At 40.9% G+C, this 25,060-nt stretch overlaps 2 protein-coding genes across 4 annotated transcripts in view; one reads left to right on the top strand and one right to left on the bottom strand.

The window, feature by feature from the left end:
- The window catches only part of MCPH1 (microcephalin 1), a 235,243-nt gene that overhangs the window by 83,652 nt on the left and 126,531 nt on the right, over nucleotides 1-25,060 (bottom strand). The window lies entirely within an intron of this gene.
- The window catches only part of ANGPT2 (angiopoietin 2), a 78,190-nt gene that overhangs the window by 32,124 nt on the left and 21,006 nt on the right, over nucleotides 1-25,060 (top strand). Inside the window, exons 3-5 of one of the 2 annotated variants that reach the window (XM_074947795.1) lie at nucleotides 1,177-1,298; nucleotides 13,078-13,310; nucleotides 16,242-16,369. In XM_074947795.1, coding sequence (XP_074803896.1) covers nucleotides 1,177-1,298; nucleotides 13,078-13,310; nucleotides 16,242-16,369 — 483 coding nt within the window. Of the gene's footprint in view, nucleotides 1-1,176; nucleotides 1,299-13,077; nucleotides 13,311-16,238; nucleotides 16,370-25,060 lie in introns of both variants that reach the window. The other variant, XM_074947794.1, reaches the window with a different exon arrangement.

Here is a 25,060-nt window from a genome sequence, read left to right as displayed (position 1 = left end):
CACCTAAAAATTCTGCAGGGGATCTAGGTGAAGGTGGTTGGGACTCTGCTGGGGAGACTGGGTGTGGGGTCTGAGTGGTGGGGGAGTGGGGCTTGATGGGGTGGGGGTCCAAGTGCAGCTGGTTGGGGGGTGGGGCTCGGCAGAGGGGTCCAGGCGTAGGGGGTAGGGTTTGTCACGGTGAGGGTTTGATGGGCCTGTTTAACGGGGGAGCCCCAGTTGCTGTTGAGGGGATGCGACATGCCTGGCTCCCGCTTCCCCCCGCAATTCCCCATATCCCCTTTTCTTCTCCATCTCACTCCCATATTTCCCTCCCCCCTTCCCTATTCCACCTCCCCTTCCTTCCCCACTGTCTCTTCCCCCCACCTCGCTTCTCTCATTTCCCCACTTCTGCCACAGGCACTCACTGTTGCACAGAATAGAAAATAGGAAGGTTCCCAGCACACAGAAGGGGAGCACGATTGGCACTAGGACCCAAGAGGTGGTGTTCAGCTGCAGAGCCAGTGGAGCACAGACACAGCCTCCATCTGGGCAGCTCTGCGTTTGCAGAATGAGGAGTGGCAGTGGCATGTAACCCCTGTGCCCCCCCTCATGCCTCGCTTCTGTTTGGAGGGGGGCAATCCCCCCCAAACTGTGACCATGGTTGCCTCCCGCTCTCCCCCCATGCAAGCTGCTTTCTTCAGGGAAACACAGGAAATCTGCGGGGGGGTGGGGGAGGAGGCGGGAGAGGGGCATTTTCTGAGGGCATGCAGTCATGCAGAATCCCCCCAAGAGTAAATACATTTCACATACTGATTCTCAGCTACCTCATTAGAAAGCTAATGGACAAAGTAATTTTGAAACACAATCACAAATGTGGCTTAGAAAACCACCACGGAAACATTCCTCAGGATAAAGATAAGTGGAAATATAAATTATGATGCATTTGTTTAGTGGTCGAACAAAAAACTACAGTAATTCTGAGCATTTTCCATTATACTCCTAATTAATGTATTCATGCCCAAATCAGTATACGTATGCATGCATATGTACATCTTTCAGATTATATGACAAACTACATATTTTTATTTTATTTTCTACATGTGATAACTAGTGACTCTAGAATAGCATTAAATTATAACTAGCCAAAAAAACTTAGTCTGGGTTTTCAAAGTTGATTTATTTATTTATTTAATTTAGGTATTAAATCAGACAACGAGACTTGAACTTCAGCTTCTGGAACATTCTCTTTCAACCAACAAATTAGAAAGGCAGATTTCAGATCAAACCAATGAAATAACTAAGTTGCAAGAAAAAAACAGGTAAGATAGCTCTTCCTATCCAGCGTACTAAATTGTCCTTTTAATATTTTTTTCCTGCATGAAAACATTTCTCTTCCAAAATGATACCTCAGTGGTTGTGCCCAACTTACAGAACCTTTACTCAATTAAGAAATACTAAGGGGAAATCCTTTATTTTGGTAAGCATAAAATAATGAAGCTGGAATGAGAGGAGCAGAGCAAAAAAACCCCACTGGAACCTCTGTATTCTCCAATTTATGCAAATTGTCATTGGTGGTATTATTGCCTAAATTAAGTCTCAACCTAACTATTCTACCACTTTTCTACTGAAATAGTAATTTTTAAAAAACATCTACTAAAACATTCTCAAAAGAAAAATTATGTAAAAACTGAAATTTTTAGAACCCACTAATTTTATAAATGATTAGCTTTGTTCATGAATTCTTGCTCCTCAAAGTGTAAATGTATTATTGTAAATACAAACCCTCACTTCTGCATTGCCTTTGTATACAACTATTAATATTAGCTACACATTCTATTATGCAATGTTAAAGATTAATGTTGGATAACTGATTTGTTTCAGTAGTGATTTCCACTCTGTGCACTACAAAAGTGTTCTTAAATACAACATTTTTAGTTTGATGGTTTGGTTTTCCCCATGACCAATAAAGGAAATACCATTGTGTGCAATGAAGCCATAAATGTGCAGAAGCTCAGACATCTTCTTTAGGACTAAAATAAAAGCACTACCAGGACTAATATAAAAACAGACCAGGACACACCAACTGAAAGTGGCACCTGACCCTGCCAGAACAACAAATGCAAAACCTGCAGCTATTCCTCTACTGCTACAATGATCAATACCCCACAACACAGCCTTTCACAATCCAGGGATCGTACGCATGCCTATTATATGCGGTATACCTCATCCAGTGCACTAAATGCTCCAACAACTATGGGTGAAACCAGATAATCACTACAGATAATCACTAAGCTCTCGAATGAACTCACACAGGAAAATGATCAAAGACAAAAGCACCATATCATCTACTGGTGAACATTTTTCACAAAGCAATCACTCTATATCTGACCTCTCAGTCCTCATCCTCAAAGGAAACCCGCACAACACCTTCAAAAAACGAGCCAGAGAGCTTATGTTCATAACTTTGCTAGTTACTAAAAATCATGGTCTTACAACAACCTGTAACCCACCTTTTGTCTTATGATTGAGTGGTGTAACTGGCCACTTCATCTCCAATGGTCCCTTAGAATACATGCTAACTATTCATGCTAAACTATGTTCGACCTTCTATTTAGCTACGACACTGAGTATCTTTCCCAGACCTCAGGAAGAGCTGTATGTAGTTCAAAACCTTGCCTCTCTTACCAACAGAAGTTGGTCCAATAAAAGATATTACCTCACCCACCTGGTCTCTCTAATATCCTAGGCATGTGTGGCAATATAAAAACATTGCCACACATGCCCAATCTATTGCCTGCTCACTTTCTGTCATACCTCTCCCTCTGCCTCTCTGAATGTTATTTAGAAAGGAGCTGAAATGGGCTCAGCAATGCATTTTAATGCCATTGTTTTGCAAGAGAAATGTTGCATTTAAAGAGGAAACCAAACAACTGTCATGTCATGACAGTTCTCATAATGAATACACAGATCCTTTGTTAGAATGGTATCTTACTTTGGAGTCACAGTAGCCAACAACTAATAAATGGACTGGCACACTTGTTTGGATAAAAAGGCCATAGCTTTATTCAATCCAATACATATAAGACGACAGGCAGAGAGCCATCTTATCAGCCCCTTGTTTTCTGCATGGCCTGCAGAGCTCATTGGTCCAGTGGGGTCCAAAAGCCCCAGCTGGCCAGCATCAGTTCTGAGCTCACTGCAGGGCCAGGACACACAAGCTTAGTTGCACCTTCTCTCCACCAGCCAGCCTAAATATAAAGGGCACAGCCAAGTAAAGATGTCTAGGTTTAAAAGATCTTAACCTATGTTAGACAGGAAACCACATCTTGGTTAAACAGTCCTGGGAAGTCACAGGTGATATCTTTATCTGAAAAGAGATTGTTCTTGAGTTAGGCACTTTTGAAAAGTTTACCCTAAGTGACTTAAACTCCTAAGTCCCATAATCAAAAATGACTAGGCATTTAGCAGCCTAAGTCCTACTGACTTGCAGTGAGACATAGGGATGGTCTACACTGGGAATTTACAGCAGCATAGCTGTCTCTCTCAAGGGTATGAAAAATTCTGAACTAAACCCTGATATAGACAGCACTAGTGCTGCTGTAGCAGTTTAAGTGTAGACATACCAAAAGGCTCCTAAGTGCCTAAGTCACAGTGACACTTCCTTGGGGTGCCCAAGACTGAGAGTTACCTTGTTACTCCCCCTTCCTGCCTCAGTATGAGAGAGACTTGCTTGTGCTTAACTGCTCATCAGCTCCCTGACAACACAAGTCTGTTACCCACCAAAATAATCTCCTCAGGGCTCTGCTAGCCTTATTTTGCCTTGCGGGTAACAAAAGATATACCCCAGCATCTGAACCCCTCTAAAATCATCCCCTGCAGTATTCTTGTCACTGGACAGTCACAGAAATGATAACGTTTGCTGTCCCCAAAGGGAACTGCATACTTCAGCTTGTTTGAGTCAACTGAGGATTCACACTCTGCTTAATACTACAGCACTGAAATATATTTATAATAAAAATGAGAATAATTTTATTAAAGCACAGGGATTCAAAGATTCAAATGAGTAGTGAGTAAGAGTATTGGAAACAAAATAGTTACACACAAACCAAAAGTATAACATGGTTATTAGCATCTAAACTTAACTTTAACAGGCTAAAATCCCCGTCTAAAGTAATTTGTCACCTAAAGCAATCTTTCCCAGCGTCACCAACCCACGTGGCTGGGATTGGCCATTCATGGATGTAAAAAGCACCCTTCCATTTTCTCCCTCAGTGACTCATAACAAAATGTCTTACTTGTCCACCAGTGATAGTCCAGTAAACCTTTGAAGTATATCCTTTTGCAGTGCGCCCCCAGATAAAACTCTTTTCTCTCTTCCCCGCGCCCCCCCACTGCTTGTTTTCCTGTCTACTCCTTTCCTGTTGACTTCACAAGTCTCTGTTAACATGGAATGCAAACATAGCTCCCATTGTGTTTTGTTTACTATGCTTAATTTACATGAGAGACAGGGATAGGTGAATATGGGTCTGGCAGAAAACCTGCATGCTAACTCTGCTTTGATACAGACTTTAAAACATTTTCAGAATGTATACATAATTCTTCATACAGTGTCAGTACATATATTTTACACAGATACTAGTGACCAGTATGTCACCAGCTTTCATTTGATATCCTACAAAACACCGTTTATGAATCAGTACCATGAAAGTGGTACATTAGTAGTAGTGAGTTTGTCAGGCCTGAGTTTTTATAGAACAGTTGGCACTGAAGCGTTTTCCAGTTAGAGTCAAAATTACTTGTCAGAATTGAACACTTCTTGACAAACTTTCTGAACCTGCTAACTGCAACCAAGATATAAATTCTTCTCTAGGCCCACCAGAGTGAGAGACAGGATTAGAGGACAGATTTAAAATTTTTTATTAGAGCTAGTGTTAAAAAATGATATAATACATCGGTTGAGAAAAGAGTGTCTGTGAATCTGGATATATTGCTTAGTTTATCCACAAATACAAAGTTTGTTTTAAAAGTCATAAGATACATATAGTGCATAATCAGCAATAACCCAAATTTAGATGAATAAATTTAAGAATACAGTTTAGATATTAACATCCAAGTACTCAGGTACATCACTCGCGAGAAGTTGTACAGAGAGTTGGTTGTGGAAAGCGAATATACCGATGAGTGAAGATTGTCCCTCAGTAATTGAGAATTTAGGGTAGGTTGTCCATTTAGAAAGTACAGTCTACCAGGGAAGTATTTCAGATACTTTACCGACTGCGTTTCTCATCGGAACTCCAGCTCATCCCTCCTGGTATTGCTGATGTCCAGTGATGTGTTTTATGTAGATGTCCCTCAACCATCTGATGGTGTCAGACACCATGAGTTGTCGCATCAGCCGAGTATAGCGTTGACCGATTCCGCATTCTCTCAACACTCGCTGGCTACTGGGGTCCCAGGTACCCAAGGCTCTGATGATCAGCATGTGTCTGAACCTGATAACTCTTAGCGCTCAAGGTTTCGGCCAGAGGGGTGTATTTCTTTACCTTTCGAGCTCGGGCGTTGTGGAAGGCTGGGGTCCCGTTCTCGAAGGACACTGTTGTTGGATCATATTAAAGAAGTTCTGTATTAAAATCACAAATGAGTTTGATTCCCCATAGTTTAAATTCCAGGGTATTACTAATTAAGAGGTCTCTTGGGTTTTGGTACTGTTTCTCTCCCTCTATGTGTGAAACTTGCAAGCTGCTAATTGTGTTAGTACATTCTAAGACAGAATCTGTTCTCAAAGCAATTCACAGAGACTCAAAGCAATACTCTAACAACAGAAACAGCACCCAGAGACTCCTCGCCCTTTTGTTGTATTAACAATTGTGATTAAAATAGAGATAGAGGATGTATGTGGATGGATGCTTGGTGTGGATAATAACTGAATGATCAGGGAGGTGCCAGCCTAAGAATCCAGTGTCCATCGGCTGAAGAAGGCGTCAAGTGGAAATAACCAGAGGACCCCCGGAGGGCAGACTGGAATCCACCCAACAGCCTCAAGAATGGGAGAACCAAAGAACAAGATAACATCTAGCAGCACGGAGCCGTCAGGAATGTGCCATCTGCTGATTGATTCAGCAACAGCATGATGAAGCAATTCCCACAGACTGGCCTAGGAAGAAATTCCTATAAAAAGAGACTCTAAAAAGTGAGAACTTTGGGGTCTGATTCTGCAAACCAACTTCCAGGAGCATCAGATGAGCATCTGACAAGGCCCTGCTCCCTCCTCATGTCCAGGCCACCTGGCCAGTGGCTTGGCATGAGCAACTCTAAGGCTGGTAACTATGATGACAACCTTGCAGAACCTCTGTGTGTGTGTGTGTGTGCGTGAATGTGTGAATAAATATGAGATTGAATGGAATGTTATAGCTATAACTAACTGCTTACTATGATAACAACCTTGCAGAACCTGTGTGTGTGTGTGTGTGTGTTTGTATGAATGAATGAGTGAATAAAGATGAGATTGAATGGAATGTTACAGCTGTAACTAACTGCTTACTATGATTCTTTCTGTATTCACAATAAATGTGGTATTTTGCCTTTTTCCCTTTAATAAGATCCTGCTGGTTTTTAATTTATTGGTACAACATTTTGGTGGAGAATTGCGAAAGGGGAAATATTGGTAAAAAACCTCAGTTATTGTAAATATTGGTGTGCACACCGCCAGCTCTAGTGAGCTAGGCATTTCTATTAGGTTAACCAGACCTGCTGGCCTCCGAGAAGGTAGCAGGGGACCTGCTGGCCTCCGAGAAGGTAGCAGGAAAAACAGATTAAACCAGACCTGCTGGCCTCCGAGAAGGTAGCAGGGGACCTGCTGGCCTCCGAGAAGGTAGCAGGAAAAACAGATTAAACCAGACCTGCTGGCCTCCGAGAAGGTAGCAGGGAAGAACAGGTTAACCGGACCGGCTGGCCTCCGAGAAGGTAGCAGGGAGAAATAGGTTAACCAGACCTGCTGGCCTCCGGGAAGGTAGCAGGGGACCTGCTGGCCTCCGGGAAGGTAGCAGGGGAAAAACGCATAGATTAAGCTATGATTTCAGAATCTAGGCTGTGTCACTTGCTAAGTAATACCAGCAGTGACAAAGAGATTGAAATATCCATGTTAAGATGTTTAAAAGAAAACAGGGTAAGCCAGTACCAGAGGGAGGAATGGAGTCAGAAGGAACTCCAACCTCACCTTTTGTTAAAGAAATTACACCTTTTAAACAAAACCTTCAAAAATTTGGGCACAGTCCTTGGACTAAACAAGCCCTAGCTGATCTCTGCACTATTTCGGACCTAGAGGATAGATTGGCTCAGTATATCCTCATATACAAACCTTCTAGTGCTGCCAAAAGAGATGCAGCAGCAATTTGGTTGTTGTGGGAGGCATGTAAGGATTCTTCCCTCCGCTTGTCTTCATGTAAAGAGGAAAAGGCACAAACGGAAAAGGGAGCAGACAATTGGAAGGTGCTGGCTACAAATACCCAAAGCCAGCTGAAAATAGTGAAAGAGGCACTCCAGGAATACAAAAAGAGTGAAAAAGTTAACTCTGCAGAGGCTGGAGGGAGGCAGGTAAAGGGGGAGAAGGTCCTATGTGTGGCACCCCCAGGCATAATTACAAAGAGAAAGAGTAAAAAAAAAAAAAGTTAACTCTGCAGAGGCTGGAGGGAATTAAGCAGCTAAACTTTGTGAAAATGTTAAAAAGGAAAAAAAAGTGTTAGAGAAAGAGCATTCTTGGTTTCTTTGCAGCCATTCTGAGGGAAAAATGGGCCCTTTTCCAAAGGAATGTCTGTAAATTAGCCAGGCAAAAGAAACTGATTAAAATCATTTGACTGGACAATTTAGTCAAATTTGCTAAAAGAACATAAGGGGGTTCTATTGGAACTTAACTGCCTCAAATGTATAAAGGGAATGTAAGATGTAAAAAAACAGAGCAACGTGGAAGGGATGTTAAAGAAAAGAAAATGTGTATGTATCTATCTGTGTGTGTGTAAATATGTAAAGTTCTAAGGACCAGTTGGTTTTGTTTTTGTTTTAAATAATGCCACTAAAAATCCATTTGACTCTTTAATTCAAAGTTGCAAAACTGACAGACCTTTTTGCTAGACACAGGTAATTAGTGTTGTTTGGCTTTGGGATTTGGCATTTAACCCTTAAAAGGTAACTCAATGCTTTACAAAATTTAAAATGTTTTTAAGTTGTGGCTGCAGCAGTGCAGTCAAAATCAGGAGAATATAAAAAAAAAAAATTCTGGATTCTTTTTGTTTGTTTGTTTTTGTAACAAAATAGCAGATGAGAGTTGTAGTACAAAAAAAAAAAAAAATTAAAGACAGGGCCCTCTGAAGCAACAGCAGGGGTGAGGTGCACAAAACAAAAAGAAGCAATGTTAGAAACACTGAGTCTTAAAATGGCTCTGAGTAATCAGACTGTCACTTTGATAAAGGTACATGAAAACTCTGTAAGCAAAAAAAAAGAAATAGTTACACCTTATGTAAAAATTGATATGGATAATGTTATAGAAGTTAAACTATGGAAGGAATGTGCATTTGCCCCAGAACATGCGCAGGGTATATTGTAGAAGGGGCAAAAGAAATGCAAACGTACCATGCTACTTAATTAAAATGCTATTAGGGCTCCAAAGGGAGCCACAATAGGTTGGGTTTTCTTTTTCAGATTGCTGTGTGTTTTGGAAGCAGAAGTTAAAAGTAATCAAAACTCTGGTGAAAGTTGATTGTGTCCCTTTTAAGATAGAGTCTCTGAGCTGCTGATGGCTTTAAATCCAAAAGCAGGAAGTGTCTGTGAAAATGCAAATTACCTAAATGATAAAGGAAGGAAAGAACTAGCAGCACAAAGGAGCTGCAGATAAAGGACACACCTGGTCAGCAAACAAATTGTCTAAATAAAAGACATGGGATAACAAGAAAATTTTAATAAATTTAATGATAATAAGTATCCCTGTAACAATGTATAGTGTGTATGATTTTTGGAAAAACCCTTTAACGTCGTATGGTAATGATGCTTCTCAGTTATTACCTGTAAATAAAACTTAAAGCTTAACACAGCAGGAAAAACATTATTAACTTGGTCTGCAGTATAAGAAGGAAAACTCAGGGATTTAATGACTAAACAGTGGGATAATTTCCCCATAACCCTTAAAAGATAAAAGCCATTGAAACCTGGCCTGCCTATAGAACAAAAACAGGAAAATGTGGGGGCAATTCCTCTGTTTTGCCTGCAATCAGCAAGGGTATTTGTAAAAGAAATATTTTAAGCAATAATCTGCCACCCCAAAAGGGGTAGAAACATGTTCTTTTTGTCTTTCAGAAAATCAGGAAAAGCTAATGCCAGCTGAAAAGTAACCCAAAACCATGAATCTACTGTCACAATAGAAATTGTGTTTTGTGTTCTATGTTTTGTCTTGTGTTTTGTCTTGTTGCTAGCACTGTTGTGTGTTTAAAAAAAAAAAAATACTGAAGACCTGCAGGAACTTAAAAATAAATTAAGCTTTCTGTCCCAGCTACAGGACAGCCTGATACAAAAACAAGTACATGCCAACGTAGACTTGGTCCAAATTGGTCTGGGTAACCTAAAAGCCCGATGGAATCTTTGGCAATGGCTTAATACTACCACATGGCTTATGCATAAGAAAAAAAAAAATTAGAAATAGGAAACTACACAGCCATAGCTATGGGATGCACTGAAATGCAGAAACTTGCACTAGCTACTTTGGAACACAAAATGTTCTGGGTCATATTGGGAAATATTAAGGTTTGATGCATTTGTTAAAAAAGAAAGAGATCATTGTTTGACACTTATCAATATGAATGGATTCAATATGTTTCCAGTATTGTAAAACCAGACTTGTTAATGGGAGAAATTGTTGTCAAAATTGCACACCAACAGTCCCTGGAGGCAAAGGTATTGAAGGTTAGCCCACTCCCCATATTACACATGGGATCCTTCTGGCTACCCTGGACCTTGAGCCAGTGGGCTGGGGAGGGAGGGAAGCTATTGGACACTAGAGGTTGTACCGAATGGACTCCTCAAAAGTGGGTGTGCCTCACCTTGCCTGTTGCCCCAGAACCTTGTAGTAAAGATACATCACTAGGATCGTGTATGTGGCATGAATTGGAATCACAAACTCAAATTGCCTCACAGTACCTTCTCTTGAATAGGCTACATAGAAAGTGACACTGACGATTATAAATCTTAGTGTCAAAAGGGGGATTATGTTGGATCATATTAAAGAAGTTCTGTATTAAAATCACAAATGAGTTTGATTCCCCATAGTTTAAATTCCAGGGTATTACTAATTAAGAGGTCTCTTGGGTTTTGGTACTGTTTCTCTCCCTCTATGTGTGAAACTTGCAAGCTGCTAATTGTGTTAGTACATTCTAAGACAGAATCTGTTCTCAAAGCAATTCACAGAGACTCAAAGCAATACTCTAACAACAGAAACAGCACCCAGAGACTCCTCGCCCTTTTGTTGTATTAACAATTGTGATTAAAATAGAGATAGAGGATGTATGTGGATGGATGCTTGGTGTGGATAATAACTGAATGATCAGGGAGGTGCCAGCCTAAGAATCCAGTGTCCATCGGCTGAAGAAGGCGTCAAGTGGAAATAACCAGAGGACCCCCGGAGGGCAGACTGGAATCCACCCAACAGCCTCAAGAATGGGAGAACCAAAGAACAAGATAACATCTAGCAGCACGGAGCCGTCAGGAATGTGCCATCTGCTGATTGATTCAGCAACAGCATGATGAAGCAATTCCCACAGACTGGCCTAGGAAGAAATTCCTATAAAAAGAGACTCTAAAAAGTGAGAACTTTGGGGTCTGATTCTGCAAACCAACTTCCAGGAGCATCAGATGAGCATCTGACAAGGCCCTGCTCCCTCCTCATGTCCAGGCCACCTGGCCAGTGGCTTGGCATGAGCAACTCTAAGGCTGGTAACTATGATGACAACCTTGCAGAACCTCTGTGTGTGTGTGTGTGTGTGTGTGTGTGTGTGTGTGTGTGTGTGTGTGTGTGTGTGCGCGTGAATGTGTGAATAAATATGAGATTGAATGGAATGTTATAGCTATAACTAACTGCTTACTATGATAACAACCTTGCAGAACCTGTGTGTGTGTGTGTGTGTGTTTGTATGAATGAATGAGTGAATAAAGATGAGATTGAATGGAATGTTACAGCTGTAACTAACTGCTTACTATGATTCTTTCTGTATTCACAATAAATGTGGTATTTTGCCTTTTTCCCTTTAATAAGATCCTGCTGGTTTTTAATTTATTGGTACAACACTGTGACATCCAAAACGATGATCATCTTCCGGTTCTCATTTGTGATGACGATGTCCGGTTACAGTTGGTTATTGGTTCCGGGGATGGTGTAGTTCACGGCAACCTTCCCTACGGGTGGCAGGATGGTTCTGATCAGGCGATCTTGGATGACATTGTGTCGCAGCTGCCAGGCTCTGGAATGGGGCTTGCAGCTACTTACTATCCAGCCGAACCCAATCAAACCTTGTCTCATCTCAGCTAAAAGTAAAGTTGTGTTGTTGTCCGTTTGCACAGGGCTATCCAGGTGCACAGCCAGATCACTGCCAAAGATTACTGCTACCATTTCTAATCCATTATACTGTGGAGGAGATGATCCTATTCAGGCCCCAGGCTCCCAACCATTCAATTTGCTGAAAGCTAGGATTAAAATCTAGCCATTATCCCTGCCCTCTTCCATATCCAATCGTTGGCCAGCAAAGGTGCGATAGCTTTTGCTTAACCACCTTCATTCACCACATTGTCATATTAATCATCTCTGAAGGATGTTACAAGGGGGACAAAACTAGTTTCTAATATGAATGAAGCATAACTGTCAAGCCTCAGAAGTTTATTTTTGTTTCAAATAGTAAACAATTTGGACATGAATCTAAAAGCAGCAATAGCAGAATACTTTAGTCTACATCAAAATCATATTTTTCAATCAGAAAGAAAGTTGGACAGACATAGTTTGATATTTGTGTTTACTGCCCTGTTATATTTGTGTATACTTCCTGAAGACTTTATCTACCAGCTTTCTACAAACAAGAATATTTATCCAATGAGAGTAAAGTAAATATTAAATTTTAAAATGTCACTATAGTTTTTGACTACAGTTACCAGACCTGAGATCACCACATCATTACTGAAACATGTAAGAATGATCTGAATATTGGAAGTATTATTTCTTAATTTTCCAACATTCAGTTTATCGCTTAAAAAAACAAAATAAAACAAAACCCACCAAACTCAAAACTCCTATGTTTTAAATAAACACTACTAAATATTTGACCAGCATCAGAACGAGTTACATCCTTTTAACCATCTACCTCTCCAATTCTGGAAAAAGTAGCAAGCACACTTTAGGTAACTGTATATTCATAGCTTTTCCAAATATAACAGTCAGAACCAATTTATATTTGTTGAGGCCAAAGAAGTATTTATTTAAAAACTGGAGAGAAAATAGAAAGTTGAATAGGTTTGATCTTTAAATGGGTCACTTATTCTAATGATAAAGGTCTCCGAGGCTAGCTTTTCCTTAAATTACTGAAGAGAAAAGTAGTATTATTCGCGACACTTGAATAACCATAAAGAATAGTTACTCTAGGTTTAAATCAGTTTCATGTCTGATTCTCCTACTACCCTCAAGAGAGATTGTTTTCCTTTCAAGTCCAGAAAGAAAAATATCTTTCCCTTCATACTACCGAAGTATTGTGGAACACATAAAAGAGTTGTGGTGGTGTATGAACTGGCAATACGGAGCATACTATAGAGTGTCTGAAAAGTTGTTCATTTATTTGACTACTAGATTATAGATTATAGTTATGTAATGCATCAAACAAAGCATATGTCAAACTAAATACAGTTCACAGTGTTCTGCATGACACTGCATGTATAACATTCTCTGCAGAATCCACTTAGAAAAATGTCAGAGTAAAAATATGTTAAAATGGAAAATAACTTCTATAACAGGCTTAATAGTCTTCAGCTAAAAACACAGAAATGCTGAATTTACCCTAATTATATTCTTTTTATTAGCTTTCTAGAAAAAAAAGTCCTTGATATGGAAGACAAGCACACATTTCAGCTTCAGTCAATCAAGGATGAAAAAGATCAACTTCAAGTACTAGTATCCAGACAAAATTCTATAATAGAAGAACTAGAGAAACAGTTAGTCACGGCTACGGTAAACAATTCAGTTCTGCAAAAACAGCAACATGATCTGATGGAGACTGTTCACAACTTGCTTACTATGATAGCTACACCAAACTGTAAGTGAAGTATAAACACTACTATATCAGCTGAGTAGCACTCACTAACTTTGTGTATCCTTACATGTTGTTCTATCTTCTCCCCACCTTAGAATCTCAAAAATGCCTTTATGTATTGTATTGTCTTAAAATCCTGCATCAGTTAATTGTCTGACTCGCTATACAATTTAAGACTTATCCTGAAGAGGTAAGCCCATTAGTCACAACCCCTCCCCTCCCCCCCGCCAAAAAACAAAACAAATACCCCATATATTCGTTTCCCAGTAGTCAAACTCAACAGGGATGCCAAGTGTCACACAGTCTCAACATGGCACAAACATCTGGCAGCTTTGTCAAACAACCCTCATCCAAGCTGGATCCTTGCACATCCAGCTGGGCTGCCAGCAGGGGTTGTAGTTTCTCTTCCTGAGGATCACTGTGGGCACAAGCTTTGTTGGCACCAGCAACCTCTCGGTCTCCTCCTTTCAGTTCTCCAGGTTTGAGCAAGGAAGGAACAGCCAGGATAGGCAGCTGAAGAAGAGGGGCTCAATATTAGGCCAAGGCTCCCTCAAGCAAGACCCCAGCCCACAGACATCATAAATCTACAGCCCTGAAAACTCCACCCAGACTTCCCAACCCCTCCCCACATACCCCACTCACCTTAGCACCTGATCTTCCCCAGCCTCACCCACCTATGCTAACCATAGCTGGCAAGATCTGTGCGCTCCACGTCCTACCTTACCAGTACTTGGGAAAGGGTGCATTGACCAGATGCTGAAGTTTATTGCTATATGCAAATTATTTCCAAGTAAGACTATAGAATCTTTGTTCTTTAGGTTGACAGGGGCTGGGAATACAGTGCAGCATGCATAGCCTCTAAATTTATAATGTCTGAAATTACCCGCCCCACACACACAATTTAAAACAAATGTTTTCCGTATAATTGAAAGTGTGGATCACTTCAGTATTCTCAATTCAACAATCTCCACAGAACCCAAATTTGCTTATAACTTTTAGCTACCATAAATAGTTTGGGCCTACAGTTTTACCTATCTGAAAAGTTGCAGCTCAAAAAGAATTTCCAGTGTATTCTAAATATTTATTGTTAAGTTAAAATTAAAACTGTTTAAGAGTATTTTCTTTAATAAACAAACATTGGCACCAACTTTGTAGACTCCACCAAAAAACCAAGGAACATATAAATTTAAATGCTGGCTCTGCCACAGCAATTAAAAAGGACATTCAAATTATGTTTAGATTTTTTCCTTAATTACCAATATCTTTTATTATTGAAAGTAAAAGAGTTTAAAAATCTAACCTAATTTTCAAATTTTACTCTGTTTCTCTATCTAAGATGAATGCAATATAGAAAGTAATGAAAACAGTCTAGTTTAGCTGATTTGTAGTAATTTCTCTTTGCATTTCTCAAGACTAGGCACAATGCTTCAAAGTCTGATTGCAAATACAAGCAATTAGTTTTTAAATAAGAAAACATTGTTTTTTGAAAAATCTTGAAGACATATCTAGGATTGTCAATTTTTTAAAAGAAAACAACCCCCAAACTTTAGCCCTATAGCACCTGATAGTATCTCACTGAATATCATTCCTGAAGCTGTGCACATTCCTGCTGATGTTATCTGTTATGCTAGTGAACAAATAAGTAAACAAGTCAAACTCATGTTGGCTACAGAACCATTAAACCTGGAGCGGAAAAAATAATGATTGCCAACAAGAAAAAATCAACAGGGAAAGCTTCTAAGCTAGCTTACAAACAATAGAGTGTGGAAAAGCAATTATAAAGTTGAATGTGTTCTTTTTATATTTGAGGTAAACTAACTATGTAAGCAGGTAAATTGATAAACAAGCTGAAAATAATAAAAAATTATGCAAGTATTATTTACACACATTTACAGGGTTTTTATCATTGTAGTGTGTGGGCACGTTCCTCTCTTTGAATCAAAAATAGGGAACATATATTCTACTCCCCCAACACAGTATCGACCGCAAAACGGTCAAATATAGATATCAGCTAGTCGACTAAATGCCAGGAAATTCCAAACCCTCTATCAACAAACAAGAAGATACATTTTAGATTGCACTTTAAAACATGGCCAGGCATAGGCACAGATGTAATTTTTTTTTTTTACATCAACAAATTCCAGAAGTGAGGAACCCTCACTGAGAATGCCCTCAGCTTCACCCTTGAACACACAGAAGCATTCATGCTGAGTGCAGAGACTGTACGTTGCACACTAGCTGAAACGTCTGACTGACAGTTACGGATAACCCCAGATATGTGTATACTATGGAGAGACCCATCTCTGCAAGCAAAGGACATACTGCTGTACTGGCTAAGAGGCTATGTTTTTGAACTCTAATTCATCAAAAAGAACATGGTTTCTGGTGTAGACCAGCTCCATTTGCCCCCATCAAAAGCTACTGTACTAACTGATTTCAGTTTAAGAAAAAGCTCGTTTATGATTCAGACATCTTGCTCATCTGAAGACATTTGCTCACTTATAAGATTATCACAAAGGCATATAGTTGTACAGATATCTTTGTACATGTTAGTAATCAGTTTGTAATACAGATAGCATCAAATTCTCTAATGAGTTGAAACTGCGCAACTGAAGGAAAAAATATGCCTATGTTATTCTATTCAAGCATGCAAATAGGTATAAAGGAATTGATACTTGTCAAGCAGGTATGTTTGTATCTGAATTTGAAGAAGCAAAATATCACTAGCACGTTAAGCTAATTTCCTCTGCTGCTTTCCACCAGCAGGGGCAGGGCAAGAAACCTACTTCAGGACTGCAAAGTCAATATATTGTTACTTCATTACATCATTAATTACTATTACATCATGGTAACTTTCTCTCAGAAAAGAACCTGAGCTCAGAGCTATTTATCTATTTTTATATCCCTTCAATGTCTTTATTTCATTTTTAGCAGCCAAGAACAACTTTGTGGCTAAAGAAGAACAAATCCGTTTCAAAGACTGTGCCGAAGCTTTCAAATCAGGACTTACAACCAGTGGAATCTACACCTTAACAGTTCCTAATAGTGCAGAAGAAAAAAAGGTAGTGTGTTCCCCAAAGTCTGCAACTCTAATTTATCTAGCAAATAAGATATTTTAAATCCAAATTGGGTAACCAGTCTTTTAAACTAATATTTTCTTCATGTTTGCTAATGGCAGCTTATCACTCGTCCATGTGGAAATTATTTCAGCTGAATTACTTGGTTTGAACTCTGTGGGGAAAAAAAGCACTTCAAGTGAAATCTTGGGCCCACTGAAGCCAATTGGAGTTTTACCATTGACTTCAGCGGGGCCAGGATTTCACCCCTCATTTCCACATGAACAGTACAGAACTAAACTAATGCTACTGATACCGTAAGGTTCTGCCTCAACATATCTGTGTTACATACACAACACAACAGCTCTGCATATGTGCAACAGCTCACATGCCACAGAATAACTGCCTGGGAAAAAGTAAAAGGCTTGGTCTACACTAACCTTTATTCTCTGGAAACAAAACACAAAACCCCCCCAAAAAGTACCCTTGATAACACAGGTGGGACTACTCAGGAGGTAACAAAGGAATGCTAGTGTAGACAAACTACAGTAGAACCTCAGAGTTATGGACGCCTTGGGAATGGAGGTTGTCCATAACTCTGAACAAGACGTTACGGACTTCAGCCAGGGTGGATCAAGGGGAAGTTGGGGCTGCAGCCTCAGGGTTTGGGGGGAGGTCAGGGCACAGGGCAGGGGGCGCAGTTGGGGCTTCTGACCCTAGGGGTCCACCAGGGCTCCCAGTGAGGGCTCAGGGCTTCTGCCCCCTGGGAGCACCAGGGCTCTGGGCTTTAGACCCACAGCTCCATTCCCAGCTTCAGCTGGGTAGTGGGGGCACTGGATATCGGGTCTTTTAGTTACGGGGGGAGTGCTGGGGCTTGACAAAGCCCTGGCTGGGATGATTTAATTGGGGACTGGTCCTGCTTTGAGCAGGGGGTTGGACGAGATGACCTCCTGAGGTCCCTTCCAGCCCTGATATTCTACAATTCCCCTCGTAGCTAAAGCCCTGAGCCCCGGAACGCACCGTGGGGCTGAAACTGGGAGTGGAGCCACAGGGCTCAAGCCCTGATCCCGGATGCGCTCCCCCTCCCCCGCTGAAACTGGGAACAGATCCACAGGGCTGAAGCCACGAGCCCCAGCGCTCCGCCCAGTTTAAAGCCGTGAGCGCTGGTGCTCCCAAGGGTCAGAAGTCCTGAGCCCCCACATCTGCCCAGAGCTCTGACTCCCACCCGCCTGCAGCTGCAGCCCCAACCCCCCAGTGGCTGAAGCCCCGAGGCAGTAGTGTGTGTGTGTGTGTGTGTGCGTGCGCGCGCATGCGTGCTGAGGCCTGATTGAGGACTTCTGGTTTCACAGGGTGTCTGGTAGACACTGGAGTGAACTCTGGTGTTCGTATCTTTGAGGTTCTACTGTCCTGATGTTTTACTTCCACTAACTGTGCTGCAACAGTTAAAATCACTGTATGTATCAGCACACCGCTGTATTTAACACATTACAGGGCTAGCTGCCTCTTCAAATGTACCCTGACTGACCAAGGACAGCAGGACAGTATAAGCAACTTAAGTTCTCTGTAAGCTGTGCGGCCACCGTGCAGGCACTCAAGGAACCCGCCCAGGGACCTGCTGCAGCTGGGGTGCCCCTCCTCCGGCCCCCACCTAGCCCAGCCCCCAACCTGCCACGGGAGAGGCGCCACTCCCCTGGTCCCAACTCAGCCTGCAGCCTGGACCTGCCACAGCCCAACTCCGGAGCAGCCCAGACCCAGGTGCGGCCGGGGTAGCGCTCCCCCGGTCCAGACCTCATAGACTCATAGATATTAAGGTCAGAAGAGACCATTGTGATCATCTAGTCTGACCTCCTGCACAATGCAGACCTGCTGGGATCAGGGGAGGGGCGCCTATCCTGCAGTCCCAGCTCCACAAGCCCCCCCAGCGGTGGGGAGAGGCTCCTCTTCCCCCACAAGCCCAGGTGCTGCTGAGGGGAGACAGTGCTGAGGGGAGTCCTCTCTCCACCCCCCATAGCCCCAGAGCACCCTCCTGCACTCCAAACCCCACCCCAGAGCCTGCACTCCCAGCCGGAGCCCTCACCCCCTGCACCCAACCCTCTGCCCAAGCCCTGAGCCCTTCATTCCTGGCCCCACCCCAGAGCCCACACCCCCAGCTAGAGCCCTCACACCCCTGCACTCCAATTCTCTGTCCCAGCCTTGAGCCCCCTCCCACACTCCAAACCCCTCGGCCCCACCCCCACATGAATTTTATTATGTGCACCAATATGAAGATATGGGTGCACATAAAATTCATTCTGCACATGGGTGGGAAAAATGAGAGGGAACACTGTAAGCAACTGGAGCATTCTTGCTGTAAATACCTCCTCAGTTTAGCAGCACCTGCCAGTTCACCAACAGGAGTCTCCAGCACAATCTTAGGACCATAAATCCTTTGCCAATAAAGGAAAGCCCAATAAATCATTGATGCTCATCAGTGGTTGAGGGTGAGGTGGGGCATGGGAAAGGAGGAAAGGCAGGCCTTGCAGTCTTTGTCCCTTTACACAGACCACCGTTCCCTCCAGCCCAGCCCTCTCATATGGAAAAAGGCCTAGCAGTTAAGCCATTTTGGCAGTCTACCTTACTCTAAGAAACTGGATGTGGGAGAGTAAATGTAAGTGATGGCAGAATGCTGTAGGCAGGCAGAAGCTACCCAACATGGGTGAACACACTCACTGGGGCTCAGCCAGCCCAGCTATGCAGTCAGTGAGGCCTTATCTACATAAGAAAATTGCACTGGTTTAACTAAAAGATATGACTTTAAACTGAGGCTATGTCTACGCTACAAAAAGGTGTTTTCTTAATTCAGATTAGCTAACTCGTGAGCTAATTTGGGTTAAAATAGCAGTGAAGACATTGCAACACCCCTTAAATTTGAGCTGCTAACCAGAGTTAAAAGCTGAGTTGCCAAATTAGCTCATGCAAGTTAAGAACACACCTTTTTGTAGTGTAGACATACTGTTAGTTAAATTGGTGCAAACCCCTGTGTGGATACATTTATTTTGGTTTAAACCAGGTTTATTTCAGTTTATTTTAAATAGTTTAGGAATCTGGGGTTTTGCACCACCTTAATTTAAATCAGTTTCCAAAATCAATTTTAAATCAGTGCAACTTCGCCATGTAGACAAGGCCTAAGGGAGGAGTTCTACGATGGCTCTAAGGATAGCTGGCAGGACTGGCAGAGAAGAAGCTATGTGGGCTCTGCAGCTTGCATACAGTTCTGGCAAGAACCACCAGTGCAAGCAGGTCTAGAGATGTGGCAGTATGGTGGAAAAAGCCTACAAAACCTGAGCAAAATGCAACTGTGTGAAACGTTGGACACTTGAGAGAGGTACCAGAGTCAGTTAAGGCCACTGTCAGAAGACAGGATACTGGGCTAGACGGACCTTTGGTCTGACCCAGTAGGGCCATTCTTATGTTCTTATAAGGACAACAGAATTAGGAAGACAGATAATGCCTGGATGCAGAGCCAAAGAAAACCTACAAAACAAAACAAAACAAAACTTCAATGAGCATCCACAGGAATGATGCTGGATTAATGCATATTTTTGTGTTTTGAGTTTCCAAGGCAATGTTAGGAGTTAGTGTGGTGTGCTCTTAAGTCCATTTTTGGCAAATATTTAGACAATGGCAATGGCTGTGTTAAATGATTGCACTAATTACTTCAACACTCCTTCTCAAATCTGTCTCAGCCTCTGGATGGAACTTGGCAGCTTTACATATTTTATATCCTCATCTGATTTTTATACACCCACAATTTAATAGTGTCTTGGAAGAAAACCATCGCGGTCAACTGGTGGACAAACTGACAATTTGAAAGCATTTGACTGACAGCACAAGTTTAAATTTTCAGATTTGTTGCAACAGCACAATGAGTGCTTTAGGATTTAATCTTGCTGCCATATATTTACAAAGAGAAAAAATATCTAATGAATTCTCATAGCTTTTTTCTGTAGTGCATATGGAACTTACAAAAATATTATCAGAAAAATTGTACAAAATGAAAGATTAAAAAAGGGGATGTTTGGAGACACTAATATGTGAATTGATATATCTATCTTACAAGGAAAATTATGTAACATGAGATTCCACTGCTGTAATGAAATGAGGGGTAGGTTGGCGTGTTTGAGATACCTAAAAGCAAAGGAAGTTTGCATTCACAACTCCAAATGTTAGAAGAGATGCAAACCACTGAATATGTAAGCACTGGACTACAGCAGTCAAACATTACAGTAAAATTATGGAGGCTCTATGAACAGCTGTTGTGGTCCCACTTTTTGGCCTTTGGTCTTGACTCCACCTTCAAATATAATATATGGGATCATGACTATGTAGCTTGTAAAAACAGAAGTTAATGTGCTTGTTAACAGTACAAGAGAAAACTGATTTATGACTATTAGAGAGTTTAATAACATGGCTTAAATTCAAAAACATTTTAAGTAACTTTTGTATTGTTTCCAGTATAAGTATTCATAGCATGATTCACCTATTTCTTTAAAAAAACCAAACTTCTGAAATTGTGTGTAAAAATAGTCAAAATATATCATCCTTCTGATTAATTACAATCAAACTCTTTAGAATGCAAAATATACTTGACTGTAAAATATTTGCAGGGCTCATATTTTAATATTTAGTTTTGCAATAAATATCTGAACAGAAAGACCTAAGATACTCTGAAGATTCTGAGAATGGGGTAATTAGCTATGTTAAAAATGAAAAATAAATTCACCTTGTGTACTGCAGATGGGGAAAAAAGAAGACATTAAGGGAACAGAAAATACATTTTTGTTATTTCTTAGGGTATCAAATTCAATTTTATTTTACACTACCCCTACATTTTCAGTCGGAGTCAGTTTTGTATTGACAATGCATAAAATGAAGTGTCAAGAGAAGTGGTGTGTGTGTGTATATATATATATATTTATTTTCTAGATAATCAGCATGGTAACACAATTTTCTACTGTTTATGATGTGGATTGCCATACAGACCAGGAAACAGAATGACTTCTTTTTATTTGCCAAAGTGCTGCACTACTGTTCATGTTTTCATCTGTTCCTCTTATACTACCTTCTGACCTCCCATTGCTTATAAACAATTTCTGCGTAAACCTATGTTACTGCATTATCAGTAGATTTCATCATAACACAGAATTAAATAAGTGTAGTATAGAGCGAGGTGGGAAATGGTTTTCCTGACAGGAATTTTTTTTGAGATTTTGAAAATGTTCTCATTCTTCATTGGCATAAAACTGGGACCTGTTGAAGTTTTAAGTTACTCCATTTTATATTCAGTGTTGCCAAACATCCAAAAATTGAGAGGCAAGTCCCCCAAAACAATAACATTGGTTTAAAAATAATGAGACTAAAAAAAAATGGTATCCTTGCATTTGCCTTCTGGTGTTTGAACCTTTAGAAGTCACATTTTCAAGTTTTTCCCCACAGCCATGAAGACTGGAAACTTTTTTTTTTTTTTTTTTTAAGAAAAGGAAACCTGAGATTCTCAACTAATTGCATGCATCAGTGTATCTGAAAACAATCTAATATTGTGCAATGAAGTTGTGAGAGTGGCAACATTATATGATTTCAAAAGTCACGTCACTTACAATTTATTAATTTAAATAGTCCTTGTTGTCTTATTCTGGTGCTGTGGCAAGTATATCCAGAACCTCTCCTTTTCCCTGAATGGGAAACTTTGTTCAGTATTTGACATGTGTTAGTGTTTTGTACATGTAGGAAACACTTAAATGGTTGCTGTTTAGTTTATCATTTCATCATAACCTGTTAGGCAAGGTACAGAGTTTAACTCAAATTGCATATCATCCAATAGTATCAATTTTTAGGGCTGGATCCTTAAAAAGATTTACACACATGCTCAACTTTACACATTGAGTAGTCCCACCGACTTCTCACAATGCATGAAGTTAGGCTCTTTGGGACAAGGACCTTCATACAGCACCTCATACAATATGGCCCTGATCCTCAGTCCACTAATGTCACCATAATACAAATAACTAATAATCAAGTTTTGTTTCCACATAGTGCCACAGCTGCTAGGTCCTTGAGCCATCAAGCAGTTTGTTCACAAAATACATCAAATATGTGCACACGTGCATGCGCACCCATGCCCAGTTTGCTGTAATCTGAGAGGTTAATATCTTTATTTGTGTGTGGCATCTGTCTGAAGACGCCTGCTGCCTGTCTAAACCTGATATCTGTTTTTCCTGATTCCAACCAACATTACAGTAGAACCTCAGAGTTACGGACGCCTCGGGAATGGAGGTAACTCTGAACAAGACTTTACGGACTTCAGCCCCCGGAGGGGTGGGGGAGAGCGTTTGAGGCTTCAGCCATGAGTGTGTGGGGGGGGGGGTGTTAGGGCATCTGACCCTCAGGAGCACCAGGGCTTTAGACTGGGGGGGCACTAGGGCTCTGGGCTTCAGCCTCATGGCTCTGCGCCCAGTTTCAGCCTTACAAGAGGCACCGGGACTTAGGGCTTCAGCCCTGCATCTCCATTCCTGGTTCTGCCCCGCAGGGGGGAGGGCAGGCGCCAGGGCTTGGGGTGGCTCCACGGTTCTGCTCCCAGTTTCAGCCGGGGGAGGGGGGGGGGGAGCACCAGAGCACAGGTGCTTTAGCTATGGGGGAAGCGCTGGGCTGAAACCGGTGCTTCCCTCATAGCTGAAGCCCCAGTGGCCCCCACAGGGCTGAAGCTGGGAAAGGAGCTGTGGAGCTGAAGCCCCGTGCCCCTGAGGATCAGAAGCCCTGACACACCCAACCACCGATCCCCCCCTTCACCCTGCAACTGCAGCCCTAACCTCCCTGCGCCTGGCTAAAGCCCCAAGGCAGTTAAGTATTTGCCTTTTTTTTTTTTGGTCTCTGCTATTTCCAGTTCCAGAGGGTGTCTGGTTGACTGATAAGTCCATAACTCTGGCATTCGTATCTTTGAGGTTTTAAAGTCCAGGGGAGTTGTACCTGAGTAAAGAGTGCTAAAGAAAGTCCTATATACTGATATGTTTTCATTTTAATGTAATCCTTTTAAAGGAATTTTGATCCAATTATATACACCACCAATTAGCCATCTCTCATTTTTCAATTTTCACATAAATTACTAAATGAAAAGAAATCCATGTCCTTGGAAGCAAACTTTCACACAGTAAATCTACTGTGTTTATTTTAAACTAAGCAGTTGCCCCTGTGTCTTCCCCTTACTCACATGGAGCATCTCTTTCCTTAGGCTTTTAAGATTTTTTTTTACATTTTTTTTTAAAATCAAGCTATCTTTGTCTGTAATCTCTAAAAATTTTGATAACTCCTTCTAAAGTATCTTATTCCCCTCAATGTAGTTTCTTTAACTTAACCTTTCCTTCTCTTTACTCTTCATCTTTATTTTTCTACTTTGTTATTCTCCAACCTGAAGGACTGATCTTTAAAACACAAAATTATTGAAATATATATTTAAATTACTATCTTTAAAATAAATATTACATTTAGCAGATATAGATAGGAGCCTGCATCAGTCAGGTAGTTAGTAACAGGATACTAAATTTCACCTCGAGGGCACTGATCTTGAAGTCAAAGGGGTTTACTCACATGAGTAAAGTTGAGTACATGAGTGTTTACAGGTTGGGGGCCTAGGCTGCCAATCAAGATTGTAAGTAAAAAAAGTTTATCACTGTTTGAAGGCCATTTAGTACTCTGCGTGTAATTCTGCTCCAGTCCATTTCCCTGTGGAGAGGTCTGTAAAGTAACAACATGCAAAATGGATTTCAGAGTCCATACACTGAAATCTCAGGTAGATAGCTACCTTCTCACCCCTTAAAACTGGTATCTTCAGAATAGTAGGTGAGGTACACTGGCACATTCACATTACCTTGCAATACCTTTTCTGCCAATAAAATTGACTTTGAACTCCATGGCTATAAAAGTGGCACCTTTCAAAAGAACATAATACACATTAAAAACCCAACTGATTCAGAAATCTTTGATGTGGAAATATGCATCCTGCCTTTGTTTTAAGATTATATTTATAAAATCAGTACTGCTAAGAAAATCTATTAAACAAGACTAACTCCCCCCCCGCCCCCGGAACCACTTCATGTGTTCATTCCTATTAGTTTTGAGGATTTTATTTTTTGTATTTCTGTAGCCACCACAGCGTGCAAGGTACTTTCCAAAGAAAAGTGAAAACTCAGTCTTTAGCCCTAAGATTGTAAAGTCTAAAAAAGAAGCATACACTCTTATTGCTCTGGTGGTAGATGAATATTTGCTAGAACATATAAATATTTTAGGGGAGACATCTGCAGAATTTAAGTAAATTATTCTATTTTATGTGATGTAAAATCCCACGGTTTGAGAATATTGTAAGCTTATTAGAACTATTTGTTTATCCTATTTTAAGGAATTTATAACTTGAAAACAAACTCCAGTGGAACTGAAGTTTAGCCCAAGCTCTCAGGCGATAAGGAAATTGTAAAATTAGGTCCATCTAAATTAATATCCTGCCTCTGTCATTGGCTATACTTGATGGTTCAGAGGAAGGTGAACAAATTCTTTATAATGTACCAGGTAAATTATACAATGCTTTACATACAGGTACAAATTCTTCCTGACCCCTTCAATGATTAAAGCAGTTTGATGAATAAGCCTTGATGACTCTGCCATATCAAC

This window comes from Natator depressus, chromosome 3, assembly GCF_965152275.1.
Source record: "Natator depressus isolate rNatDep1 chromosome 3, rNatDep2.hap1, whole genome shotgun sequence".
Taxonomy (NCBI): Eukaryota; Metazoa; Chordata; order Testudines; family Cheloniidae; genus Natator; species Natator depressus.
Note: the sequence above shows the minus strand (reverse complement) of the source record. Positions and strands in the feature narration are given on the sequence as shown.